This window comes from Phyllobates terribilis, unplaced genomic scaffold (assembly GCF_046119375.1).
Source record: "Phyllobates terribilis strain yellow unplaced genomic scaffold, ASM4611937v1 Scaffold_10__3_contigs__length_209671492, whole genome shotgun sequence".
Lineage (NCBI taxonomy): Eukaryota > Metazoa > Chordata > Amphibia > Anura > Dendrobatidae > Phyllobates > Phyllobates terribilis.
Window position 1 is genome coordinate 100,701,156 of NW_027362770.1, and position 25,962 is coordinate 100,727,117.

General features: G+C 42.8%; 1 protein-coding gene across 2 annotated transcripts in view; it reads right to left on the bottom strand.

Annotated features, from left to right (window-relative positions):
• The window catches only part of HDAC3 (histone deacetylase 3), an 86,041-nt gene that overhangs the window by 21,704 nt on the left and 38,375 nt on the right, over positions 1-25,962 (bottom strand). For both annotated transcript variants that reach the window (XR_012250905.1, XM_073649671.1), the window contains exons 8-14: positions 24,454-24,534; positions 23,667-23,740; positions 20,767-20,831; positions 18,237-18,326; positions 10,706-10,764; positions 10,270-10,349; positions 1,594-1,751 (exon numbers count right to left, since the gene is read on the bottom strand). Coding sequence is in view for 1 of the 2 variants with exons in the window: in XM_073649671.1 (XP_073505772.1) it covers positions 1,594-1,751; positions 10,270-10,349; positions 10,706-10,764; positions 18,237-18,326; positions 20,767-20,831; positions 23,667-23,740; positions 24,454-24,534 (607 nt within the window). In the remaining variant the exon portion in view is untranslated. The remainder of the gene's footprint in view (positions 1-1,593; positions 1,752-10,269; positions 10,350-10,705; positions 10,765-18,236; positions 18,327-20,766; positions 20,832-23,666; positions 23,741-24,453; positions 24,535-25,962) is intronic.

The window sequence follows — 25,962 nt, forward strand, 5'->3', positions numbered from 1 at the left end:
CTGAAAGGATTGACGTCTAGGTCGCTGCTGGGGAAGAGAAGTACTCTTATCCCCTGTAGCATTTGAAATAATTTTATCTAGCTCTTCACCGAAGATACGAGAGCCCTGGAAAGGGAGGCTGGTAAGTGAATTTTTGGATGCCGAGTCCACGTTCCAAGCTTTGAGCCATAAAGCCCTCGGATAGTGATGCTGTTATCGGCTGCTCGAGCCAAGCAGGCAGCGGCATCAAGGCAAGCTCAGAGAAGATACTGCTCTGCATGGCCAATTTGATCTGCCAGATCCGCCAGTTCGGAGGAAGGAGCGTCCGAAAGGATGCCCTGGCAGAGGTGTTTTGCCTAGGCAGTAATCGATTTGGCTACCCACGTAGCTGCGAATGACGGGCAGAGAGCTGAGCCTGCGGCCTCAAAGGCTGATTTAGCTAGAGTTTCAATCTGTCTGTCGGAAGGCTCCTTTAGGGAGGATCCGTCAGAGAGAGGAAGAATAGTGTTAGTGGAAAGATGGGAGACTGGAGGGTCCATAGCAGGAGACTCTGCCCATTTCTGCAGTAGATCCGCTGCAAAAGGATACAGGGTGCGTTTTTTCCTCTGGAAACACTTGTCAGGATGCTTCCATTCGTTAGTGAGAATTCTGCTGAATTCGTCATGGTTGGAGAAGCTTTGGGGAGGGCGCTTCGTCCTTCTGAAGGAGATGGTCTGATACGAGGGAGAGGTCTCTGCATCCTTAATGCTAAGGGTCTGGTTGATGGCCACACCAGACTGTCCACCATGTCCCTTAGCTTGGAAAACTGTTCTGATTCTAGATCAGAATCTGACTCGGAATGGGAATTTGATTCCAGAGCCATTGGGATGTCAGAATGAGGAGAGAGGGAGACAGCTGGAATACAGGAGGACGGAGATGGGGAGCTAGAGGATGAGCTGGTACAGGCATGCTTTTTAGAGCTCCTAGCGCTTCTGTGAGGGGTACTTTTATGGATTTGGGAGACCGAGAGATAAGCAACGCCTGGGGAAGTTAGCGGGGTCCCGATTACTGTGACAGAGTTGGGTAGCAGTTCTAGTACCAAGACCAAGGTGTGGGCTACTGACTGGGAGAGAGATAATGACTTTTGTGTTTTCATTGGCTGTAAGCCATAATCATCAACATTAAAATAAACACTTGAAATAGATCACTCTGTCTGTAATGACTCTATATAATATATGAGTTTCACTTTTTGTATTGAAGAACTGAAATAAATTAACTTTTTGATGATATTCTAATTTAGTGAGATGCACCTGTATATTATATTTAGAGTTGAGCAAAAACATTTGTAGAACCCTGGTCCAGTAGCCTTGTCAGTAGTCCGTGTCAACAGGATAAGAATCCTACTAATCTCCTACCTGTCAGCGTCTTCTGGTGTAACATTATACTGAAATGATGAGATTGTGCCAGGACTACTAATCAGAAAAGGCACCAAGGATGTTACCACATAAATGGTGGTTCGCAGGGCTCCAGCCGGCAGCTACTAGACCAGGGTCCTAACAATTTTTTTTGCTCAACTGTGACTTTAACTGAACTGCATATAATTAAACACCCTAACAGTACAATACTGAGAAATACCTGGTGTAATTGTCCTCAGCACCTCTCTCCTCAGGATCTGGCTCATCTGTGCGATCATAACTCAGAAGATCAGATGGGACATCATGGATCTGAACGCTGGGAGCATGGTTCAACATCTTCAAGTTTTCAAAAATTGTCTGTCGAATTTGATCTAAATACTGTAGGAAGAGAAAACGTTAGGTTTTTCAAATGTGGCCCGATTTGCTAAATGATACAGAAATACAAAAATAATATACAGTACAGACCAAAAGTTTGGACACACCTTCTCATTTAAAGATTTTTCTGTCTTTTCATGACTATGAAAATTGTACATTCACACTGAAGGCATCAAAACTATGAATTAGCACATGTGGAATTATATACTTAACAAAAAAGTGTGAAACAGCTGAAAATATGTCTTATATTCTAGGTTCTTCAAAGTAGCCACCTTTTGCTTTGAGGACTGCTTTGCACACTCTTGGCATTCTCTTGATGAGCTTCAAGAGGTAGTCACCGGAAATGGTCTTCCAACAATCTTGAAGGAGTTCCCAGAGATGCTTAGCACTTGTTGGCCCTTTTGCCTTCACTCTGCGGTCCAGCTCACCCCAAACCATCAGGTCTGGTAACTGTGGAGGCCAGGTCATCTGGCGTAACACCCCATCACTCTCCTTCTTGGTCAAATAGCCCTTACACAGCCTGGAGGTGTGTTTGGGGTCATTGTCCTGTTGAAAAATAAATGATGGTCCAACTAAACGCAAACTGGATGGAATAGCATGCCGCTGCAAGATGCTGTGGTAGCCATGCTGGTTCAGTATGCCTTCAATTTTGAATAAATCCCCAACAGTGTCACCAGCAAAGCACCCCCACACCATCACACCTCCTCCTCCATGCTTCACGGTGGAAGCCAGGCATGTAAAGTCCATCCGTTCACCTTTTCTGCGTCGCACAAAGACACGGTGGTTGGAACCAAAGATATACAGCAAAAAATGGCAGAATTAAAATATAACTTTTAATGGGATAATTAAAATCTAAAATAGTATCTAGATACACACAAACAAACATAAATAGGGATGTTATTCACCCAGTGGGGTGGACTAGTTCAGAAAATACAACAGGAGATATATGTTCCTTAATTTACTACAATAATGTTTACTCCTTAATAGTAGAGAGAGACTATCATATGCAAACAGTGGAAATTCATAAGTAGAAAGAAAAGGAACAATCTCACCGGTCCTGCAGCACGAATTTCTCCACAGAATAGCACAGGGTTAATCCAGCGGTCATCCACCTCTGACCCTATAATGCCCTGTTCTCATATGCTGTCCCTAGGACCCCAAAGCTCCCGCCCTAACAAGGGCAGTCCACAGCTGACCCTAAAGATCTGATCAGCCCTACATAGACCCTACAGAAGTTTCCCAACGCGTTTATTCACCATCAAGTGATTCATCAGGGGAGTAACAGAAAAATTATTATCAATGGTCTAGGGTATGGTAACCCTCCATGCAGGTATATAGAAAAGGCAGTGGCAAAATGGCCACAGGTTGATTGCCTTAAGTATGTTCAGGTACAATTAATCCAAATAATTCCCATGTGTGTACCTTGAGACACATCTGGTCTCATTGGATAACACCGTAAATAGCAGCGAACTTTAGCCAATTAAAGCTCGTATATGCAAATGCCCCCTGCAGGAGCTAAACCCACCCACACATACATGCCCCAGCGATCCACAAACGCCCCATAAAGGGCAGACAACGATCCCCTACCCCCCAAGGCAGGATCCCCCCGAGGAGACACATCTAAGACCCCCACAAAGAAAAATCCATTATAAGACCCCCTGAAAACGAGACAATCTAACACTTCCCATGCAGTATGCTCCATTCCCACGCCGTGGAACGCTGTTTGCGCTCCACCGATGTCACTTCCGGTCATGTGATCCACACCGCGGCGTCACTTCCAGTTTCTTGGAACGCAAGCCTGCGCTCCACCGCCGTCATTTCCGGTTTCGTGCACCGCCCCATAGCCATCTCACAGACCCAAAATCAGTGGTCTCAGCAAACATAGCACAATGGCCGACCACAAAGAGCATCCCCACTATGTCATAAAGCCTGCACAATGCCCCTAAAGAGGGAATGTGCAAATGACAAAAAAGGGGGGGGGGGGGGGACGCCTCATATACATAAGATCTATAAGACACACCCCCTATATATATATATATATATATATACCTCATAAGCTTAAAGCCACACAACCTCCGGTGGGAGGATAAAAATGCAAAGAGTGAGGATAAGTACAGGGGTTTATAAACGATCTTAGATAGCATGGGATAAGAGGGCATAATCAGTACATTAGAAACGAATAAGAGGTGAAAAGGGGGGTGAAGATGGAGAGGAGGGGGGGAGGGGAAAAGGAAGAAGGGAACAGGAGGGGGACAAAAAAGCTCAACTCACAGGGAGAATATATCAGTAGATTTGCATATAGGGATTCAGAGCCATATCCCTGTTCACTCTATCTCATACACATATGAAAAAGAAAAGGTGTATTTATACATTGATGTCCAAGCAGGTTCAAAAGAAGGTTATGTAATATCTAGTTCCAAAGAGTAAAAGAAAGTCCAAGGCTAAGGAAGCCAGCAGTATCGGGAGAAAAATACAAGAGTTTACTCATCTATAAAGCAGTTGAATGTAAGTTGTTCATTCAGCCCCATAGGGGCCATAGTTTTAAGTCGGAAAATCCACCTTGTTTCCTTCTGTAGGATTACACGATCCCAGTTACCTCCCCTATGGGGTTTAGGGACCTCTTCTATCCCCATGAACAAAATGGCCTTCTTGTCCCCTCCATGAAACTCATTAACGTGTCTCGCAATGGGTGTTTCCCTATGATGTTCAATGTCCCCCAGATGCTCGCCTATCCTCCGTCTCAATTCACGTTTTGTTTTACCAACGTACTCAAGGCCGCATTTACAGGTACCTTTATAAACCACCCCTTGTGTACGGCAGTTAATAAAGTCCAGCACCCGAAATTCCCTGTCAATGTTATTGCCTCGGAATGTTTTACCACACTGTATCGATGAGCAGACCACACATTTTCCACATTTATAGCATCCCTTAGTCAAAGAGCCAAGCCAATTATCCTGTCTAGGTGCAGAGTAGTGACTATGTACCAAACGGTCCCGGAGAGAGCGGCCTTTTTCATATGTAACATGGGGGAACCCCCCAAGGTATGGAGATATATCTCCATCCATTTCCAAGATAGGCCAATACTTGTTAAGGATCTCCTTCGCCTCCCTAGCTCCGTTTCTAAAGGTTGTAATAAACCTAACCACTTCTCCATCATCACCCTTAGGTTTAGAAGTCAACAGGCTGGACCTTCTTCTGGACCTACTCTTGAGGTATGCTTGATGTACCACATCTCTAGGGTAACCCCTTTCATGGAATCTATTGTGGAGGTCGGCAGCCTGCTCCTCAAAAGCAAGATTGGTGGTACAATTTCTGCGAACTCGCAGATATTGGCCTGTAGGGATGCCTCTCTTCAGGGGAACAGGATGGTGACTTTCCCATCGAAGCAACGAGTTGGTCGCTGTAGGTTTTCGAAACGTACTCGTTTCCACAAGACGACCTCTACCCTTGCGAATCAAAACGTCAAGAAAAGGAAGACAAGTAGAGTCTGCTTCACATGTAAATCTCAGGCCAATCGGATTTTTATTAAGCCCCTCAACGAGGAGCTGAAATTCCTGAACGGAGCCCCTATATATGACAAATACGTCATCTAAATACCGTGCCCACATTTCAATCCTCTCTACGCCTGAACAGACTCCCTCCCCAAAGACCATTGTTTCCTCCCACCAGCCCAGGAGCAGATTAGCGTAGGTAGGCGCACAAGGGCTACCCATCGCAGTGCCCCTGAGCTGGTGGAAGTACTTATGGTCAAAAGTAAAGAAATTTTTAGTCAAACAAAATTCAAGCGCTTTCAGCAGAAACCCATTATGGGCCCGACACTGCATACTCCTTGTGGATAGATAGTACTGTACTGCCTTCAGACCCATATCATGTGGTATGGAGGAATACAGTGCCTCTACATCCACACTTGCCAAAATGACCTCGGGTCCCAGTGTCACCCCATCCAACTTACGAAGCAAGTCTGCTGTATCTCTGGTGTAAGATGGTAATGCAAGAACAAAAGGGCGTAGCACCTGATCGAGGTATATGCCTAGGTTCTGACAAAGACCACCCACCCCCGATACTATCGGCCTACCTCTAAGGGGATTAATTCCTTTGTGTATTTTAGGTAGGCAATAGAATGTCGCCATCACCGGATGTTGAGGCAGCATAAAATCAAATTCATTTTTGTCAGTCAGTTTATCGCTCAGGCCTTTTTTCAATAACTCTGTTAATTCACCCAGAAAGGCCGACATTGGGTTTTCAGAAAGGATCGCATACCCCTGCCTGTCCTTTAACAAATCCAAACACATCCTACAGTATTTTTCGACATCCATGACCACCACATTACCCCCTTTATCTGAAGGTTTGATAACAATGTGGTGGTCCTGTTCAAGATGTCTAATAGCCATTATTTCATCTCTACTACAGTTATACTTATAGAATGTGTTTGTTCTATCAAGTGCCAACAGTTCTCTAGTAACCATATTCACAAACGTGTCAATTGAAGACACGTCTCTCTGTACAGGTGGCATCCTAGTACTCTTCTTCTTAAGGGTAGAGAAAGGTCCCAGTCCCCTAGAATTAGGTTCGGGGATTTCTAGGTTACTGAGGAGGCGCACATCAGGCAAGATATCAAGAGGAATATCAAACTCCTCACACGATTTTTGATCCGGTCTTGCGAAGAATTTTCGCCACCTCAATTTCCTCGCAAAGAGATGCAGGTCCTTTATATATTCAAAGTTATCAAAATCAGAGGTGGGCACAAATGAGAGACCCTTATTAAGTACTGCTAATTCCACGGATCTCAATGTTCTCGATGAGAGATTTATAACTCTTGTATCAGATTCAGAGGTTAGGGTCTTCCCTGATTGATCCGATTCCTCAGGGGGTATGTTGAATCTAAAAAAATGAGTATTTTGTAATACATATTGTTGTCTCCCCCTGCCCGGACCACGAGCACGTCCCCCAACCCTCTGTCGCCCCCTACCTGATTTACTCCTACTATCAGTATCTGAGAATTCAGTATCAGTAGAGGAGATATCTGTCTCTCGTTCAACCGATACAGGTTTATTATTCAGAAAAAGGTAGGCCTTATTTTCTTTAAAGTCCTGTGAATCTCTCAGAAATTGTTTGTGTCGGAGAAAGAGAGTTTTTTTTTTTTTTTATCTCAAACTTTATTTAAGTCTTACGATGAACACAATAATGGCCGCCGCTGAGAATCAGACTCTCCTGGATGGACACCGCACGCCCTGTTTTTTCTATTTCCACTGAAGATATATGCACAAGGCGGATACCTCAGTTTTTCTACAGATTTTACTAATTATATAATACCCTGCTGTATTTTTCATACATAAATTGCCAAAACCGAGCTAATGGGGAGATGTTAGGATAAGGTGGATGCCCGATATGGAACTAGATATTACATAACCTTCTTTTGAACCTGCTTGGACATCAATGTATAAATACACCTTTTCTTTTTCATATGTGTATGAGATAGAGTGAACAGGGATATGGCTCTGAATCCCTATATGCAAATCTACTTATATATTCTCCCTGTGAGTTGAGCTTTTTTGTCCCCCTCCTGTTCCCTTCTTCCTTTTCCCCTCCCCCCCTCCTCTCCATCTTCACCCCCCTTTTCACCTCTTATTCGTTTCTAATGTACTGATTATGCCCTCTTATCCCATGCTATCTAAGATCGTTTATAAACCCCTGTACTTATCCTCACTCTTTGCATTTTTATCCTCCCACTGGAGGTTGTGTGGCTTTAAGCTTATGAGGTATATATATATATATAGGGGGTGTGTCTTATAGATCTTATGTATACGAGGCGTCCCCCCCCCCCCCTTTTTTGTCATTTGCACATTCCCTCTTTAGGGGCATTGTGCAGGCTTTATGACATAGTGGGGATGCTCTTTGTGGTCGGTCATTGTGCTATGCTTGCTGAGACCACTGATTTTGGGTCTGTGAGATGGCTATGGGGCGGTGGAGCGCAGGCTTGCGTTCCACGAAACCGGAAATGACGGCGGTGGAGCGCAGGCTTGCGTTCCAAGAAACTGGAAGGGACGCCGCGGTGTGGATCACATGACCGGAAGTGACATCGGTGGAGCGCAAACAGCGTTCCACGGCGTGGGAATGGAGCATACTGCATGGGAAGTGTTAGATTGTCTCGTTTTCAGGGGGTCTTATAATGGATTTTTCTTTGTGGGGGTCTTAGATGTGTCTCCTCGGGGGGATCCTGCCTTGGGGGGTAGGGGATCGTTGTCTGCCCTTTATGGGGCGTTTGTGGATCGCTGGGGCATGTATGTGTGGGTGGGTTTAGCTCCTGCAGGGGGCATTTGCATATACGAGCTTTAATTGGCTAAAGTTCGCTGCTATTTACGGTGTTATCCAATGAGACCAGATGTGTCTCAAGGTACACACATGGGAATTATTTGGATTAATTGTACCTGAACATACTTAAGGCAATCAACCTGTGGCCATTTTGCCACTGCCTTTTCTATATACCTGCATGGAGGGTTACCATACCCTAGACCATTGATAATAATTTTTCTGTTACTCCCCTGATGAATCACTTGATGGTGAGGAAACGCGTTGGGAAACTTCTGTAGGGTCTATGTAGGGCTGATCAGATCTTTAGGGTCAGCTGTGGACTGCCCTTGTTAGGGCGGGAGCTTTGGGGTCCTAGGGACAGCATATGAGAACAGGGCATTATAGGGTCAGAGGTGGATGACCGCTGGATTAACCCTGTGCTATTCTGTGGGGAAATTCGTGCTGCAGGACCGGTGAGATTGTTCCTTTTCTTTCTACTTATGAATTTCCACTGTTTGCATATGATAGTCTCTCTCTACTATTAAGGAGTAAACATTATTGTAGTAAATTAAGGAACATATATCTCCTGTTGTATTTTCTGAACTAGTCCACCCCACTGGGTGAATAACATCCCTATTTATGTTTGTTTGTGTGTATCTAGATACTATTTTAGATTTTAATTATCCCATTAAAAGTTATATTTTAATTCTGCCATTTTTTGCTGTATATGTCCGATTCTTGTTGGCGGATTTTTTGTGGCCAGATGGCCTTTTTTTGAGATTTGTACGTATTTGCTGTTTATTGTTGGAACCAAAGATCTCAAATTTGGACTCATCAGACCAAAGCACAGATTTCCACTGGTCTAATGTCCATTCCTTGTGTTCTTTAGCCCAAACAAGTCTCTTCTGCTTGTTGCCTGTCCTTAGCAGTGGTTTCCTAGCAGCTATTTTACCATGAAGGCCTGCTGCACAAAGTCTCCTCTTAACAGTTGTTGTAGAGATGTGTCTGCTGCTAGATCTCAGTGTGGCATTGACCTGGTCTCTAATCTGAGCTGCTGTTAACCTGCGATTTCTGAGGCTGGTGACTCGGATAAACTTATCCTCAGAAGCAGAGGTGACTCTTGGTCTTCCTTTGCTGGGGCGGTCCTCATGTGAGCCAGTTTCTTTGTAGCGCTTGATGGTTTTTGCAACTGCACTTGGGGACACTTTCAAAGTTTTCCCAATTTTTTGCACTGACTGACCTTCATTTCTTAAAGTAATGATGGCCACTTGTTTTTCTTTACTTATCTGCTTTTTTCTTGCCATAATACAAATTCCAACAGTCTATTCAGTAGGACTATCAGCTGTGTATCCACCTGACTTCTGCACAACACAACTGATGGTCCCAACCCCATTTATAAGGCAAGAAATCCCACTTATTAAACCTGACAGGGCACACCTGTGAAGTGAAAACCATTTCCTGTGACTACCTCTTGAAGCTCATCAAGAGAATGCCAAGAGTGTGCAAAGCAGTCATCAAAGCAAAAGGTGGCTACTTTGAAGAACCTAGAATATAAGACATATTTTCAGTTGTTTCACACTTTTTTGTTAAGTATATAATTCCACATGTGTTAATTCATAGTTTTGATGCCTTCAGTGTGAATGTACAATTTTCATAGTCATGAAAATACAGAAAAATCTTTAAATGAGAAGGTGTGTCCAAACCTTTGGTCTGTACTGTATATAATATTATAAAACATGCAATTATGCTTACGGAAAATTATAGAAAAAAAAGCAGCCATATTTACAAACACAAGATCACATCATCAATACACTGCAGGATGCGGCAGACCCCCATGATAAAGGAGGGGTAGCACATGTGTAAAATACTGGTGAAACAGCCACTCACACACCTACCAACTCATGGAAGGGGTGGTGGCCTAGTGTTAGACATGCACACAAATGAGGCTTGTATAGGGCACCAGTCACACAGGTAAGTGTAGTGCAGTGCCTGGTTTACAGCCTTTTAGTGACACCCATACTATTAGATCAGGAGGGCTGCCCATCAATAAATAAGCGCATCCCACAAGGACAGACACTCCAATTCCCCAAGCCGACACTAAATGCATTATTATAAAGGTAAATGCTAGGCAGTGATGCAGCGTTCTGCATATCCACAGTCTCTGGTACTGGCCTGGAATACACCCATGAGGTTCTATGCATATTCCTCCAGGGGGCAAGGCTCATATTACCTGTCTTGTGTTTTGATTTTCAATCCTAGTGCTGACATCAGGATGGAGGGTGAAGTCTGGTGCAAAATATTCAAAGTATTCTAAGGGGAAAAAAAAAAGCATTTCTATCTAGGCTCTACATAATAAAATAAATAAGTTATGGCTTTCTACTTCTAATAAATGTATGGTCATATACATTTTCACAGAATCACTTATCAATAACAAGAGATCATCCTATCAGCACCTTTCTAGAAACAGAGAAGTGGTCATACATTAACTGCGCTCTCCATTCCCTTCTACAGGAGTTCTTAATACAGCCCAACGAGGAGGAGCTGTTCATGGAGATGGGTGCAGGTCCTAGATGTGGCCCCCTCATTTATCAGCCATTCATGTCATATTCTGTGTATTAGCCATAAATATCAAAGAGAAGACAAAATGACAATAGATCAGCACTTACCACTATAAGGCAACTCTTCACTAATTGTTTCATCTACCAGCAAAGAGGTTTCATAAGTCCTGCAATACATAAGATCTAATCCAACGGCTGAAGAATTCTCATACGTTCAGAGGGGCTGCACAAGGGGTGGGATTGCTGTTCTTGCATTATACAGTCCCCACCATTCTGTACACAAACAATATATCAGGCAAAGTAACAATCTGTGACCTAAACCCAGTAGGAGTACAAGTCTGCCCATTCTTGTTTCTAAGTCTGTAGTACTCACCTACAAATCATCATCAGCAGTTGCTACAATTTTACCCAAATGTTATTAATTTGAGAAACTGGTACACTTTTCCTGTGACGACCAAAGCTGATCACTTCCGCATCGGACGTGAGTGGTGCTGATGACATTACGGCCATTACAGCTTCTATGTGGTATTCTGTTTTAATACCGGTCTATGGTGCCCACTTCTCGGCAGGTTTGAGAGTCAGAACATCATTAGCACTGCTCAAACTCTGGTTGGCACTGGATAATTCTTAAAGGGGCTGTACCATGGAAACAAGTCATCACCTATCCTGTGGAACACCTGCATGCGATTGATTTCAGATGTTAATTGAAAAAAGAACTAAAGGAACTACATAATCGCTCTGCCTTAAAACACACTACAGGCAACCTTGACAAAAGGGAAATACAGACTCAAAAAATTAAGAAAATAACCATATTATTCGCTCCTCAGACCCCCTTGTCGAGGAGTGAATACTAATATCCATATTATTTCGTAGTAGTAGTGGTTTTGGATGTGAAATTATACAGAGAACCAGTCCTCACTGTTTTAGAGGACACAATTACCGTATTTTTTGGATTATAAGATTATAAAAAGCACTCCCCCCCCCCCCCCCACCCCAAAGTAGGAGGGGAAAATAGGGGTAAGTTTTATAATCCAAACTGTAGCTGCGGTGGAGTGGTGTAGCATAACAGCGGCGGTGAAGCGGAGTCCCAGGGTCGCTGCTGCAGGAGGCTGGTGGCGGCAGAAGTGAGGCGATAGTGCGGGTCCCAGGCTTTTAGAAGGGGGTGTTCAGTGGAGGTAGGAGTGGGGCGATGGTGCAGGTCCCAGGCTGGTAGGAGGTGGTGTCCGGCGGTGAGGGGGCTCCGCTGACATTTTGTGAAAGCCCGGAGACCCGCATTTTCCATACTTTTCAATGCGGTGGACTGTGGGAAAATGCCCGTCGGAGGCGCAGCCTAGGGCCAGCACCATCGCCCCACTGCTACCTCTGCTGAACACCACCTTCTAGCAGCCTAGGGCCCGCACCATCGCCCCACTCCTGCCTCTGCTGAACACCACCTCCTACCAGCTTGGGGCCCGCAGCATTTCCTGCCCCAGGTACATGTTTTTTTTATCTGTAATCGTGTGGCGATCTTTGCTCTCAGGTTCTGTCCGGTATCTCCCACATAGAGACCCCGAATAGGACATATAGTGCACAGAATTAAGAACACCACATTGGAAGAGGAACATGTGAATGTCCCGGGAATCTTATAATCCTGTTGTGTGTTGGGAATCTGTATCCTGTCTTTGGTCTCTACATGGGTGCAGGTTTTACAGCTCTTCTCATTGCAAGGAAAAGTTCCTCTTGGTGTTTCTGAGGGCATTGAACTTCAGATCATGATGGTTCTTAAATTTGGAGGTTGCCTGTAGCAAAGCAAGGGTAGGGTCTTTGAATATTGTTTTTAGCCGGTCATCCTAGTGTTGGATGTGGTGAAGTTTTTTGGCAGTTTTGCTCAGTACCTCAAGGTGTGGGTTGTAGGTCACCACCAAAGGTACACGATTATTTTCATCTTTTTCTCCGTACTGAAGTAATTAACTTCTAGGGATCCTTGTGGCTCTATTGATCTGGTCATCAATGGAGGTCGGGTGGTAACCTTGGTTTAAAAATGTCTTTTTAAGATGGGTTAGGTGTTTATCCCTGTCCGTTGGACTGGAACAGATACGATTATATCTAATGGTCTGGCTGTAAACGATGGACGTTTCTTTTCTTTTGTGTGCATATATTTATGTTTCTACAGATACTTTGTTATACAATGCCTGAGGAAGGGACCTACCGTATATACTCAAGTATAAGCCAAGTTTTTCAGCACATTTTTTGTGCTGAAAAAGCCCCCCTCGGCTCATATACTCTGGTATATACCCGAGCATATAGAAATTACGTTGGTGGATAGTGGGGTGGGGGTGGCTTGCGGCGGCAGAGGAGCGGGGCACACGCAGTAGCTGCTGCTGCAGATACCACTTGTGCCCGCTGCTAAAGGCAAATGAATATTTCCTCTTCCCCACTCCCATGGGCGTGGAGAAGAATGAATATTCATTCTCTTTAGTAGCGGGCATGGAGGAGCGCTGAGCCGTGGCTCCTGTTGATAGTGCCCGCTACTAAAGAGAATGCATATTCACTCTTCTTCACCCCCATAGTCCAGGCGTGGAGAGGAGTGAATATGCCAGCAGCAGCTCACATCAGCGTCTGAGAGCGCATGGCTGTGACGTGGGATGAGGAGGCCACGCATACCAGGATTGGGGGATGAGGAGGCCAAGCATACCAGGATTGGGGGATGAGGAGGCCACGCATACCAGGATTGGGGGATGAGGAGGCCACGCATACCAGGATTGGGGGATGAGGAGGCCACGCATACCAGGATTGGGGGGAATGAGGAGGCCAGGCATACCAGGATTGGGGGGAATGAGGAGGCCACGCATACCAGGATTGGGGGGAATGAGGAGGCCACGCATACCAGGATTGGGGGGAATGAGGAGGCCACGCATGCCAGGATTGGGGGGGGAATGAGGAGGCCACGCATACCAGGATTGGGGGGAATGAGGAGGCCACGCATACCAGGATTGGGGGGAATGAGGAGGCCACGCATACCAGGATTGGGGGGAATGAGGAGGCCACGCATACCAGGATTGGGGGGAATGAGGAGGCCACGCATACCAGGATTGGGGGATGAGGAGGCCACGCATACCAGGATTGGGGGATGAGGAGGCCACGCATACCAGGATTGGGGGATGAGGGGGCCACGCATACCAGGATTGGGGGATGAGGGGGCCACGCATACCAGGATTGGGGGGAATGAGGAGGCCACGCATACCAGGATTGGGGGGAATGAGGAGGCCACGCATACCAGGATTGGGGGGTGAGGAGGCCACGCATACCAGGATTGGGGGATGAGGAGGCCACGCATACCAGGATTGGGAAATGAGGAGGCCACGCATACCAGGATTGGGAAATGAGGAGGCCACGCATACCAGGATTGGGAAATGAGGAGGCCACGCATACCAGGATTGGGAAATGAGGAGGCCACGCATACCAGGATTGGGGGGGGTGAGGAGGCCACGCATACCAGGATTGGGGGGTGAGGAGGCCACGCATACCAGGATTGGGGGGTGAGGAGGCCACGCATACCAGGATTGGGGGGTGAGGAGGCCAAGCATACCAGGATTGGGGGGTGAGGAGGCCACGCATACCAGGATTGGGGGGTGAGGAGGCCACGCATACCAGGATTGGGGGATGAGGAGGCCATGCATACCAGGATTGGGGGATGAGGAGGCCATGCATACCAGGATTGGGGGATGAGGAGGCCATGAATACCAGGATTGGGGATGAGGGAGCAATGCGTACCAGGATGGGGAAATTTACCAGTAGGTGCTGCATTTCCCACCCTAGGCTTATACTCGAGTCAATAAGTTTTCCCAGTTTTTTTGAGATTATCTTGCTTTTTCCACTGAGAACAATCTTTTTTCAACTGCCCAGCAAGGTCCCAAACCCCCCAGCCCCTTTTTTTTTACATGTGATGGAGTAAACTTATATTCCAGCATTCCTCACCATCTTGCACTAGAAGTCATTACCCACCATCTAAAGACCTTCAATATGTCAGCAATTTTTATTAATGTCAATCCAAATGTATTAGATACAATTCTTCATGTTCAATGTTAAGTATTTCTTACAGATTTGGGGTGCCTCAGTGGAGTTCAAATTTTCACAATCTTTAGCCATTCTTTTTGTTGCATGGTGGGAGGATTTATTTTTATTTTTTCTCACAATAACCCACTCAAGGATTGCCTGCTCTGGTACGGTCGCTTCATAGACGACATTCTGGTGGTTTGGTCTGGTGATGAAGAGACCATGCCAAAATTCATGCAATACATGAATGATAACCATCTTAATTTAAAATTTACTAATTCTTTGGTATCGATTGGAATTCTTTTTGAACCTTGCTAATGGGAGATACTTTGCAACAAAGTTCATAACACTATCTACAGAAAACCTTGTATGGGAAACACAACATTAAAAGCAGATAGTTGTCACCACAAACACAATTTGACTGCCATTCCTTATGGTGAAATGGTCCACGCTAAACGAATCTGTTCAGACTCTGCACTTTTTTTGGAACAATAACATATCAGAAACAGCTTGAAACAAAAAGGTTATAACAAAAAAATCTTAAAAAATGCTGGACAAAAAATTTGTAGGAATAACAAGAAAAAAGTTTACATAGGGATAAATCTCAAAATAATATTTATAATAAAAACAAAAATATGACAGTGAATTTTGTTACTTCCTATAGCAACCAACTAAATTCCATCAAACAAATCATTAAAAAATATTTACCTGTACTAAATCAAGATGAAGTTTTAGTCAAAATCCTCAGACAAGGCTGCTGTTTCATTGCTAAAAGGGGCAGAACATTGAGAGATTCTCTTTCTCCTAGTCTCTATGAAAGTAAATGCACTTCTGCTAATACATGGTTGTCTCAGACAGGTTTTTTTTTTAAGTGCAGGAGACATAATTGTACAGTTTGTCAACATACCACCAAAACTAATTATTTTAGCAATAAAAATTCAGGACTATTTAAAATCAAGTCATTTATTAACTGACACCGCACATGTTGTGTATGCAATAGTATGCAAGTTAATGTACAGTGGCTTGTGAAAGTATTCACACCCTCCCCCATGGCATTTTTCCCATGTACTGCTGGAATTCCACCTTTTTTTGAGGGTTTGCATCAGTTCATGTAAAAAACATGCCTACAAAGAACATTTGGCTTTCATTTTATTGTAAAGCAAACAACAAATAGGACAAAATAACTGAAAAGTGTGCATAACTATTCACCCCTCTAAAGTCAGTACTTTGTAGTGCCTCCTTTTGGGGCAATTACAGCTGCAAGGCACTTTAGATAAGTCTCTATGAGCTTTCCACATCTTGTCACTGGGATTTTTGCCGATTCCTCAAGGCAAAACTGCTCCAGCTCCTACACGTTAGATGGTTTTCTCTGGTGAACAGCAATCTTCAAGTCTGACCACAGATTCTCAATTGGATTAATGTCTGGGCTGTGACTAGGTCCCTCCAAAACATTTACCTGTTTCCACTTAAACCACTCGAGTGTTGCTTTAGCAGTATGCTTTGGGTCATTGTCTTGTTGGAAGGTGAACCTCCGCCCCATTCTCAAATCACTGACAAACAGGTTTTCCTCCTTCCTCAACAATATCCCTCTATTTCGTACCATCCACATTCACCTTGACTTGGACAATATTCCATGTCACTGCTGTCGAAAAACATCCCCACAGCATGATGCTGCCACCACCATGTTTCTTGGGGTGATGAGCTGTGTTGGTTTGTCACCAGACATAGCGTTTACCTTGGTGGTCAAAAAGTTCAATTTTCGTCTCATCTGACCACAGCACCTTCCTCCATACATTTGAGGAGTCTCCCACTTGTCGTTTTGCAAACTCAAAATGAGCCTTACAATTTTTGGGTGTAGGTAAAGACTTTTTTTCTGCCCATTCCACCATAAAGGCCACCTCTATGCAGTGTATGGCTTATTGTGGTCGTATGGACAAATACGCCAATCTCTGCTTGGGAATTCTGCAGCTCCTTGAGGGTTACCTTTGGTCTCTGTGCTGTGTCACGGATTAATGCCCACCTTCCTGGGCTGAGAGTTTTGGTGGGCGGCCCTCTCTTGGCAGGTTTGTTGTGGTACCATGTTTTTCCATTTGATGATTATAGATTTGATGGTGCTTCGGTGGATCATCAGCGATTGGGATATATATATATATATATATTTTTTTTTTTTTTTTATAACCCAACCCTGATTTGTACTTCTACAAGTCAGGGACAAAGTTCTTGAGATCTCCTTGGTCTTCATGGTGCTGTTTGGTTAGTGTTGCCGCCTCTGTGGTCTTTCAGAAAAGGTGTGTATATACCGACAGACCATGCGACACTTAGATTGCACACAGGTGGACTTCCTTTCACCAAGCATGTGACTTGTGAAGGTAACTGCTTGCACCAGAAACTTTTAGGGGCTTCATCGCAAAAGGGGTGAATACATATGCACATGCCAATTTTTAGTTATTTGATCCCATAAGTTTAATTTATGCCTATATTTTTCTCCCTTCACCAACTTAGACTATTTAGTGCTGATGCATCACACACAAATCCGATTACAAAAATATTTAAACACAGGTTGTAATGCAACAAAATAGATAAAAAAGCCAAGGGAGAGAATACTTTTGCAAGTCACTTTACATCAGATGCACAAATAGGAAGCTTAAAACCAGGATTGTGGAACATATAGCGGACATCAAAAAGAAAAAAAATTGTCAATACCTAAGGAGCTGCAGAACATTTTTCCGAGTTACATGAATGGAGTTTGGAAACATTTACCTTTTTCGGATTCGCTAGAATTAACAAACCTAAATGAGGAGGTGACTGGACAAAAAATTCTATTAAAAAACGAGGCATCGTGGATAATGAGATTAAATCGAGGTCACCCTGTGGACTAAATTTTCGCAATGATCTTATGTACATTTACTGAAACCGTTTACCATGTGAAATACTAACCAATTTATCTAATATTTAGTATTTTGATATTTGTACCTGCTGATTCACTGATTAATTATTAGATGAGGTCACTGTGGGGAGTGTTTAATGGTTTTAAATAAGGAAACAACATACAAGGGACATGCTCCGATTAAGACAAGTTGGGTCAAAACACATCAACATCAGAACGCTGTCCTACTGTGACCTACTTTTAATGAAAGTGAAATCAAGCTGCAAATTTTTTTGGACACCCCAGTTTTTTTTCTTTTATTGGGGAACTTTTACCCCTATTACAAAATGGCACAGCAGGTTGAATGACCGACTGACGCTCCATTCCTTATCTGCTTGAAAAAGCTGAGCGAATGGAGCAACAGTGAAGAATGCGCACGGTCACGCCATTCTAAAAGGGACTAAAAGTTGCCATTTCTGCCGATTGGTGAAGGCCCAGCGGTAGGACCCCCACCGATAAACAAGTTATCGCCTATCCACATTACTTGTTGTCACTAGACAATCCCTTTAATAGACTGGCACATCTTACTGCAGACAGCTTCTGATCAAGAAGAATTCATCCATATATAAAGCTATTTGACAGAAATATCTATATAAAAGTATATCTAATAGATATGATAATTACATAGCTTAATGATTGAAGAAATATGCATTATTTTTAAATCCTACAGATACTTACCAGCATCGTGCTACATTACGGACAGTGTAACCTCCTCCTCCTAGTACAAGCAGAGGAATATTAAAGCTCTTTACATACTGGACACAGTCACTATGGATAAAACACAGAAGAACAACATAACAAGAGTCCATTTTTTATTTGTATGACAGTTCAGAACATTAACTGGAGAACAGCATTGCTGCAGGTCTTTGGGGTGGTTTTCAAATTAGGAGTCTGAAGTTACAGACTGTCATAAGTGGGATTATGAGTTATACAGATCAAAGGCTGGGGGCACTGGATCACTGCCTACACACCCCACTGTGAACGGGTAATTGAAGCAGGTTATTTGATGAAGAGCAGACCTGGAGTTCACATACAGAGTAAGGGCTCTTTCACAAGTCCTGATATTGCCGGTACTGGAGAAACCAGTACCGGAGATATCCATGTCCATGTGCACCTGAGTAGCACATGTGTGACAACCGTGTGCCACATCAGGAGCACACGTATCGGCGACTCAGTGTAGAATTAGCGGTGTTCCTAAGTGCCGGGCGCTGAACGCTGCCCTCATCATTGTTCCCTGCTGGCACTACGACCAGCACCAGCAGGGACAAGGATGAGAGTAGTAGTGTTTGCTCCCACAGTGTCCAACTGTAAAAATAAGAATAAAATAAAAAAAAACTTATATTCACCTGTTTCAAGTGTCCCCCACTGTAATCCATGCGAACGATAAGAGAATGACTCCTGCAGCGAGAGGGCTCCGGAGCTGTGCTCAGCGAGCGTTGTCCAGTCACTCACTGAGCTCAGCGCAGCTCTGGGGCCCGCTTGCTGCAGGAGTCATCCTCCCCGGCTCCTCTGCATTATCAGTCGCATGGATTACAGCGGGGGGACACTTAGGAGAGGTGAGTATAAGTTTTTTTTTATTTTATTCTTATTTCTACAGTCGGACACTGCGGGGGCAGACTACTACTACTCTCATAATTGTCCCTGCTGGTGCTGATCGCAACGCCAGCAGGGAACAATGATGAGGGCAGCGTTCAGCACTCAGAACTTGGGAAAAGTGCGAACTGTACCGCTGATTCCCAGGCGCCTGTACATATCACACAGATGACACACGGATATCATCTGTGTCTTCAGTTTGGGATGTTTTGCGGCCCGTACAGATTGTAAAAACCGGACATGTCAGCATGTTTTGCCTACGGAGACAGGGTCCGTGAAAACACACTGACATGTGCACAGACCCATTCATTTGAATGGGTCTACGTGTGTCAGTGTCTCCAGTATGAGTGGAAACTGTCACCACACATACCGGAGATACTGACGTGTGAAAGAGCCCTAATCAACAGGTAGCTGTCAATGTTGGCTATCCATCTGGGCCAGCAGATATGTCCTGTATGCCTTCCCTGGCAAACAGGTGTTAAACTCAGGAGCATTAATACTTTCACCTTGTGCAGATACTCCGTCTGTACTCCACATTCAGCAGAAGGTAAAACAATATTTTATAGTATTTTGAATTATAATTCTAGTTTTACAGAATTCATAGATCTATCTATCTATCTATGATCATGGAGAATATTTGCATCTCTGGGTAAAATTGCATATGTTTTTGTAGCTTGCAACCCACAGGAGCTCAATATCTCCCTCAATTAAGAATATATCATATTCATATGTGGTAGGTATAGAATGCCGAAAGATGTTCAGTAAGAGGATAGCCATATTGTTTCTCCAGGCAGTTTCTGGGGGAAAATATCAGAAAGGCAGGCTAAAACTGGATTAAAATACAATCAAATCAGCGTGCCCCCTCTTACTGCAGCAGAAAGATGAGTGATGGGTTTGAGGAGACCTTTTAGAACATGTGATCTAAAGAATATTAATACCAGATCACAAAAGAAACTATGTGTATTGCAGATCCATTCATATTTACCGCTGTGTTCTCCTCCACCAGAAGATCTCACGGATCCAATTTGCTAGCCACATCTGTATTTTATCCCTTTCATTTTATACTGTTTTTTACTTCTATGTATGAATTTTTATTATTCCATCTTTTGAAACCTTTTTAAGCACTGTACTTTGCTGCTCTAACGTATAAGCCCAAAACCATTTTTTTTCTCTTTTGTACCATGATTTTGTTTTTAAATGCTGTCTTAAGTCTAGTGGACGGTGTCCCAATCTGGAATATATAGGGTTAAAGAACCACTCTCCTACTATGACTAGTTAAGACTAAGAAGCAGGGAGTTTAAAGGATCAAATATGTAGCAACTCACATATCTTACAGAAGCTTTGCCTAAACTTTTCATGGGATATTTACTGAAAAAGGTATTTTTAACAATTTTGAAACAAACATTGATTTTATCTACTCACGTTTGTTGGATCCCCTTCTACCTTGATACACACGTGACTAGATAAGCTGAATGTTTATACCAAAAATAGTTAAAAATATCTTCATCACTGTACATTCCATAAAAAAAATTCCATATTCACATACAACCCGGTGTGTGTGCACGGGCGCGTTTCTGTATTCATGCTGAACAGAAAAGTTATATGTGCAGCTTACCCGTGTCCTCTTATACTCAGGTTAAAACATCCTAGTCTGTCACATCCCAGGGAGTCCGCACCGCACTGGAAGTTTAGAAAGAAGTACAGTACTCAGATTGTAAGAAAATCACTCTTAGAAGAACATGTAGCTAGGTGATGGCCATGCTCTGCTACGTATGATACTCATTACACAAGACCCAAAAATACAGTTTGGATTGTGACATAGTGCAAGAATTTATAAATGTGCTGTATAATATTTATTACCTTTTATAAAGAAAGAAGAAAGAAAAAAAAGCAACACACTACAGGGTATATTAATTTAAAGGTGGATAAAGGACACATCACACGATGAGAGCGATCACTGGAGAAGAACACCATGGTCGATAAATGGAAGGGAAAAGGCGGGGAGGAAGACCAGCAACCCAATGGCTTGATACGCTCACCTCTCAGATTCAGGGTCAAAGTCAGATGAGACATTAAAGTACATCTACAGTACAGACCAAAAGTTTGGACACACCTTCTCATTTAAAGATTTTTCTGTATTTTCATGACTGTGAAAATTGTACATTCACACTGAAGGCATGAAAACTATGAATTAACACATGTGGAATTTTATACTTAACAAAAAAGCAATGCATGAACTTCAAAAGGAGATGCCATATCCAATTATTATTGTCACTTTCAAGATAAAAATAGAAAATCTGATGAAGCATAAAAAGTGCATCTATGCCTTTACGGTTGTGCCTGTTAAATTTACACAATGCTAATATAGCAGCCTGATTACACAATGTACAGAACCATGCACAATATTAACATGCTCTAAGAGAATTCTACTGTCATCTAGCACAGTATAAGCAATGCTTATTCCAATCTTAATGCACTCACAGCTCTCATATATAATAGGCTTTAGATTTTGGTCCAACAAAAATAGCATAGCTACAACATTTAATGAACCCGTGACATATCGGAAGTTTAAAATGAACGATCCCTTTGTCTCAATGCGTTTCACCCCCTCCTTAAATGGGGTTCTTCAACCAAGATTTACTATTGACTGGGGTTGAACCGCACCCCACATCTGCCCACGGACCCATTGTGGTTTTCTCCTAATAGAGTCCCCTGAAGAACCCCAATTAAGGAGGGGGTTAAACGCGTTGGCATGTTAATATTGTGCATGGTTCTGTACATTGTTTAGTCAGGCTGCTATATTAGAATTGTGTAAATTGCACTCTATTTTGGTGAGAACTGTAAGGGCATCGATGCACTTTCATGCTTCATCTGATTTTCTATTTTTATCTGGAAAGTGACAATTATAATTGGATAGGGCATCTCCTTTGAAGTTCATGCATTGCTCCAGTATGCCGTTACATGGAGATGAACATTGTTAAAATTCATTAGGTACAGATGCACTTTAATATAGTGAGAAGTGTAAAGGCATAGATCTACTTTAATGTCTCAGCTAACTGTGACCCTGGATCGGAGAAGTGATAGCAATATTTACATAGGACATCTTTTATGAAGATTTAATAGCATAGATATCTAAAACCTGAGCAGTGATTTTTCTGTCTTCATGTCTTGTGTATGTTTTAATCAGAGGCATTGAGGGTGATTGAGGGAATGCCGACATTGAGCGGGGGGCAATGTCGACTCTTTAGGGTGCCAACCTTCGCAGTCAAGCAGGGAGCAGACTTTAGGGGCCAGATAGGGCCAGTCTGCGTGTGTTATATTTATATACCTCAACACAGCACCTTGATACCCTTGGTGTGTTTTTACAAAAGGGTTTTTGTCTATTCAGATATATGATTATTGAAACTTTTAAAAATATCCATTAAAAGGTTAATTCTTAAAGGGTTTTTGTGCTATATTTTGTGTTGGTAATTGTATTCCATTTTTCAATTTAATTATATGGTTTGGCTTGATACTATCAAAATAACGGTGTAGAAGTCCCTGGTGGACCTATCTAAACTTGCACAAGATCAATCTTTCTACAGATCGTTCATCCATAAAGTTGCCATGGCTTGAGACTAGCTGAAGGCCACTTACAAGGGGCTAATAAGCAGCCACATCTACAGGGAACTCATAACATCTTCTTTACTTCCTTGCCAGGGCGATTTTCAGTTTTTTTGCGCTTTCACCCCCCCTTCTTAAAACAGCCATAACTTTTGTGTTTCTGTCAACAAAGGCATATGAGCGCTTGTTTTTTGAAAGGATGAGTTGTAGTTTTTAAAGACAATTAATTTTGACAATATACAAGAAAATGGGATAAAAATGCCAAGTGCCAGTATTTTTTTAGGGCGTTCATAGTGCAGTAAAAATTACTTGGCAATGTGACTCTACAGTCTGGTGTGATTACAGTGACATCAAACATGTAAAGTATTTTATTCTTTTTATTAAGGTGGTGAAATTTTGAAATTTTTTTTTAATTTTTTTTTTTAAAAAGTAAATGAATCAGTAACATTTTCATTTTTAGATCAATGGAGCTGTGTGATTTACTTTGTTTTTTTGTGTGGCAAGGTGTCATTTTTTTATAGACACCATTTGAGGTGCATAAGGTATTTTGATATCAACCAGGTTAATTCATTTTATATTTTAACAGATCGGACTTTTACAGACACAGCGATACCAAATATATATATTTTAATGAGGAAAAGGATGGCAATTAAATTTGTATATTCTTTTCTTATATTTCTATAAACATTTTCTTCTTACACTATTTTTTAGTCCCCTGGAGAACTTGAACCTGTGCTCCTCTGATCCCTTGCTCTATTTCCTGCAATATACTATATGTGAGATATGCATCTCTATGTGCGGTATACTGCAGCCGCTCGCTGCTGTGACAGGCACATACTGGATCTCTTGTGAATATCAAAGGGAATTCCCTATAATTCCACAACGTAGGTGTGACAAGTCTGCAATCCTTACCTGTAGAACAATGCAGGTTGGCTGATAGTAATCCACCACTTGTTTAATCACCGGCTGGAAGAGATGTCTGTAACCTTTCAGTACAAAGAGAAAAAAAGTATTATATGGATCAGATTGAGTAATGCAGTAACTAGACATCAGGCATTTACCTCTACTACATGGGCAATCAGGTAGGAATATTCACACAAGACATCCAGGGTCCCCCCATACTCCCCCACAAAGGGCCAGTGTTGCCCAAAGAAACTAGTAAGACTCAAACTTTTATTTTTTTGGAGTTTGAAAATGAAGGTGCCATCTGTTCTCCAAGTATTGTTTGCAAACGAGGCCCCGAGTGTCTTAAGGCCCCGTCAGACATAGCGACGCTACAGCGATCCCGACAACGATACGACCTGTCAGGGATCGTTGCTGCATCGCTATGTGGTCGCTCGTGAGATGTTCAACAGTCAGATCTTCCCAACGACGCAGCAACGATGCGGCGACCCGTAACGATCTGTATAACGATGCACGACTATGTGTTTCTGTGTCTAAGTCGTTAACAAGGTCGTTGGTAAGGTGTCAAACAGAGCGATACATGCTACCCAGCGGGACCTCAACGATCAAAGAAATGTCCAGACCATTCCGACACGACCAGCGATCTCACAGCAGGGGCCTGGTCGCTGCTAAGTGTCAAACGTAACGAGATCGCTACTGAGGTCGCTGTTGCGTCACAGAACTTGTGACTCAGCAGCGATCTCGCTTAGTGTGACGGGGGCTTTATTCACCCAATATTCATCTTGTGAGTGCTTACTTTGGTCATCAATGCCATCTCTTAATGGGACGTTCAGACAGTAATACCTCCCACTTTCAGCTCCAACCTCATACATGTCACCTGAAACAAGACAAAGGGTTATATAATAGAGGGTTAAGCAGTACCTATCATTTGGATGTTAATGTAACATAAAGCACACAGTCCTATATAGCACATGATCCTCCCGGGTGGTTTTATGCCTCCTCAGCTGCCTAGACACTGGAAGGGCCTCTTTATTCCTCTGTGCTGACTGAGCTGTAGCAATCTGGATTTCCTTTTCCTTACTTTCCCCAATGCATTGAATTGTAGTAATATAATGCATGTCAGTGGGAAAGCTGGGTTACAGTGGCTGATTCAGTTAGCAAAGCTGTAACCCAGCTTTCCCACTGCATAGAACACAAAAGTGGAGGAAAGAATAGAAAAGCTGCACTGCTGATCTGCCATAAGAAACAGGGATGTAAGCTGAATAAGGAGGGAGGAGGGAAAGGTTTAGCAGCGCTCACAGTGTGCAGCAGGATATCCTGTATAATACTGTCTTAAGGAGAAGCATCAAGCTTGGAAGGACATGTTTCAACCTTCTGCAATCCATCCCACTTGTCTGTGACTACATATGATTAATCTTGACAACAGGCAGTGGAAAGCTAATTACTCAGACAGGACACACTTAATATCCATAATTCTAGGGATTTTTTTTTATTTAAAAATAATCATTTTTGGTAATAAAAGTATCAGAATTTTAACTCCTTTACCCCCCAAGGTGGTTTGCATGTTAATGACAGGCCAATTTTTTACAATTCTGACCATTGTCACTTTATGAGGTAATTACTCTGGAATGCTTCAACTAAGCCCCCTGATTCTGAGATTGTTTTTTCATGACATATTGTACTTCATGATTGTGGTAAAATTTCTTCGATATATCACTTGCATTTATTTGTGAAAAAAACGAAAATTTTGAAATTTTCAAAATTTGAATTTTTATGCCCTTAAATCAGAGAGATATATCACACAAAATAGTTAATAACATTTCCCACATGTCTACTTTACAGCAGCACAATTTTGGAACTAAATTTTTTTTATTTTTTTATTAGGGAGCTATAAGGGTTAAAAAGTTGACCAGCAATTTCTCATTTTTCCAACAAAGTTTACAAAACCAGTTTTTTAGGGACCACATCACATTTGAAGTGTCTTTATGACAGAAAATAACCAAAATACCATTCTACAATCTGCACCCCTCAAGGTGTTCAAAACAACATTCAAGAACTTTATTAACCCTTCAGGTGCTTCACAGGAATTTTTGGAATGTGGGAAAAAAAAAAATGAACATTTAACGTTTTTCACAAAAATGATACTTTAGACCCATTTTTTTTTATTTTTGCAGGGGTAACAGGAAAAAATGGACCCCAAAATTTGTTGTGCAATTTCCCCTGAGAAGGCAGATACCCAATATGTGGGGAAAAACAACTGTTTGGGTGCACAGCAAGGTTCGGAAGGGAAGGAGCGCCATTTGAC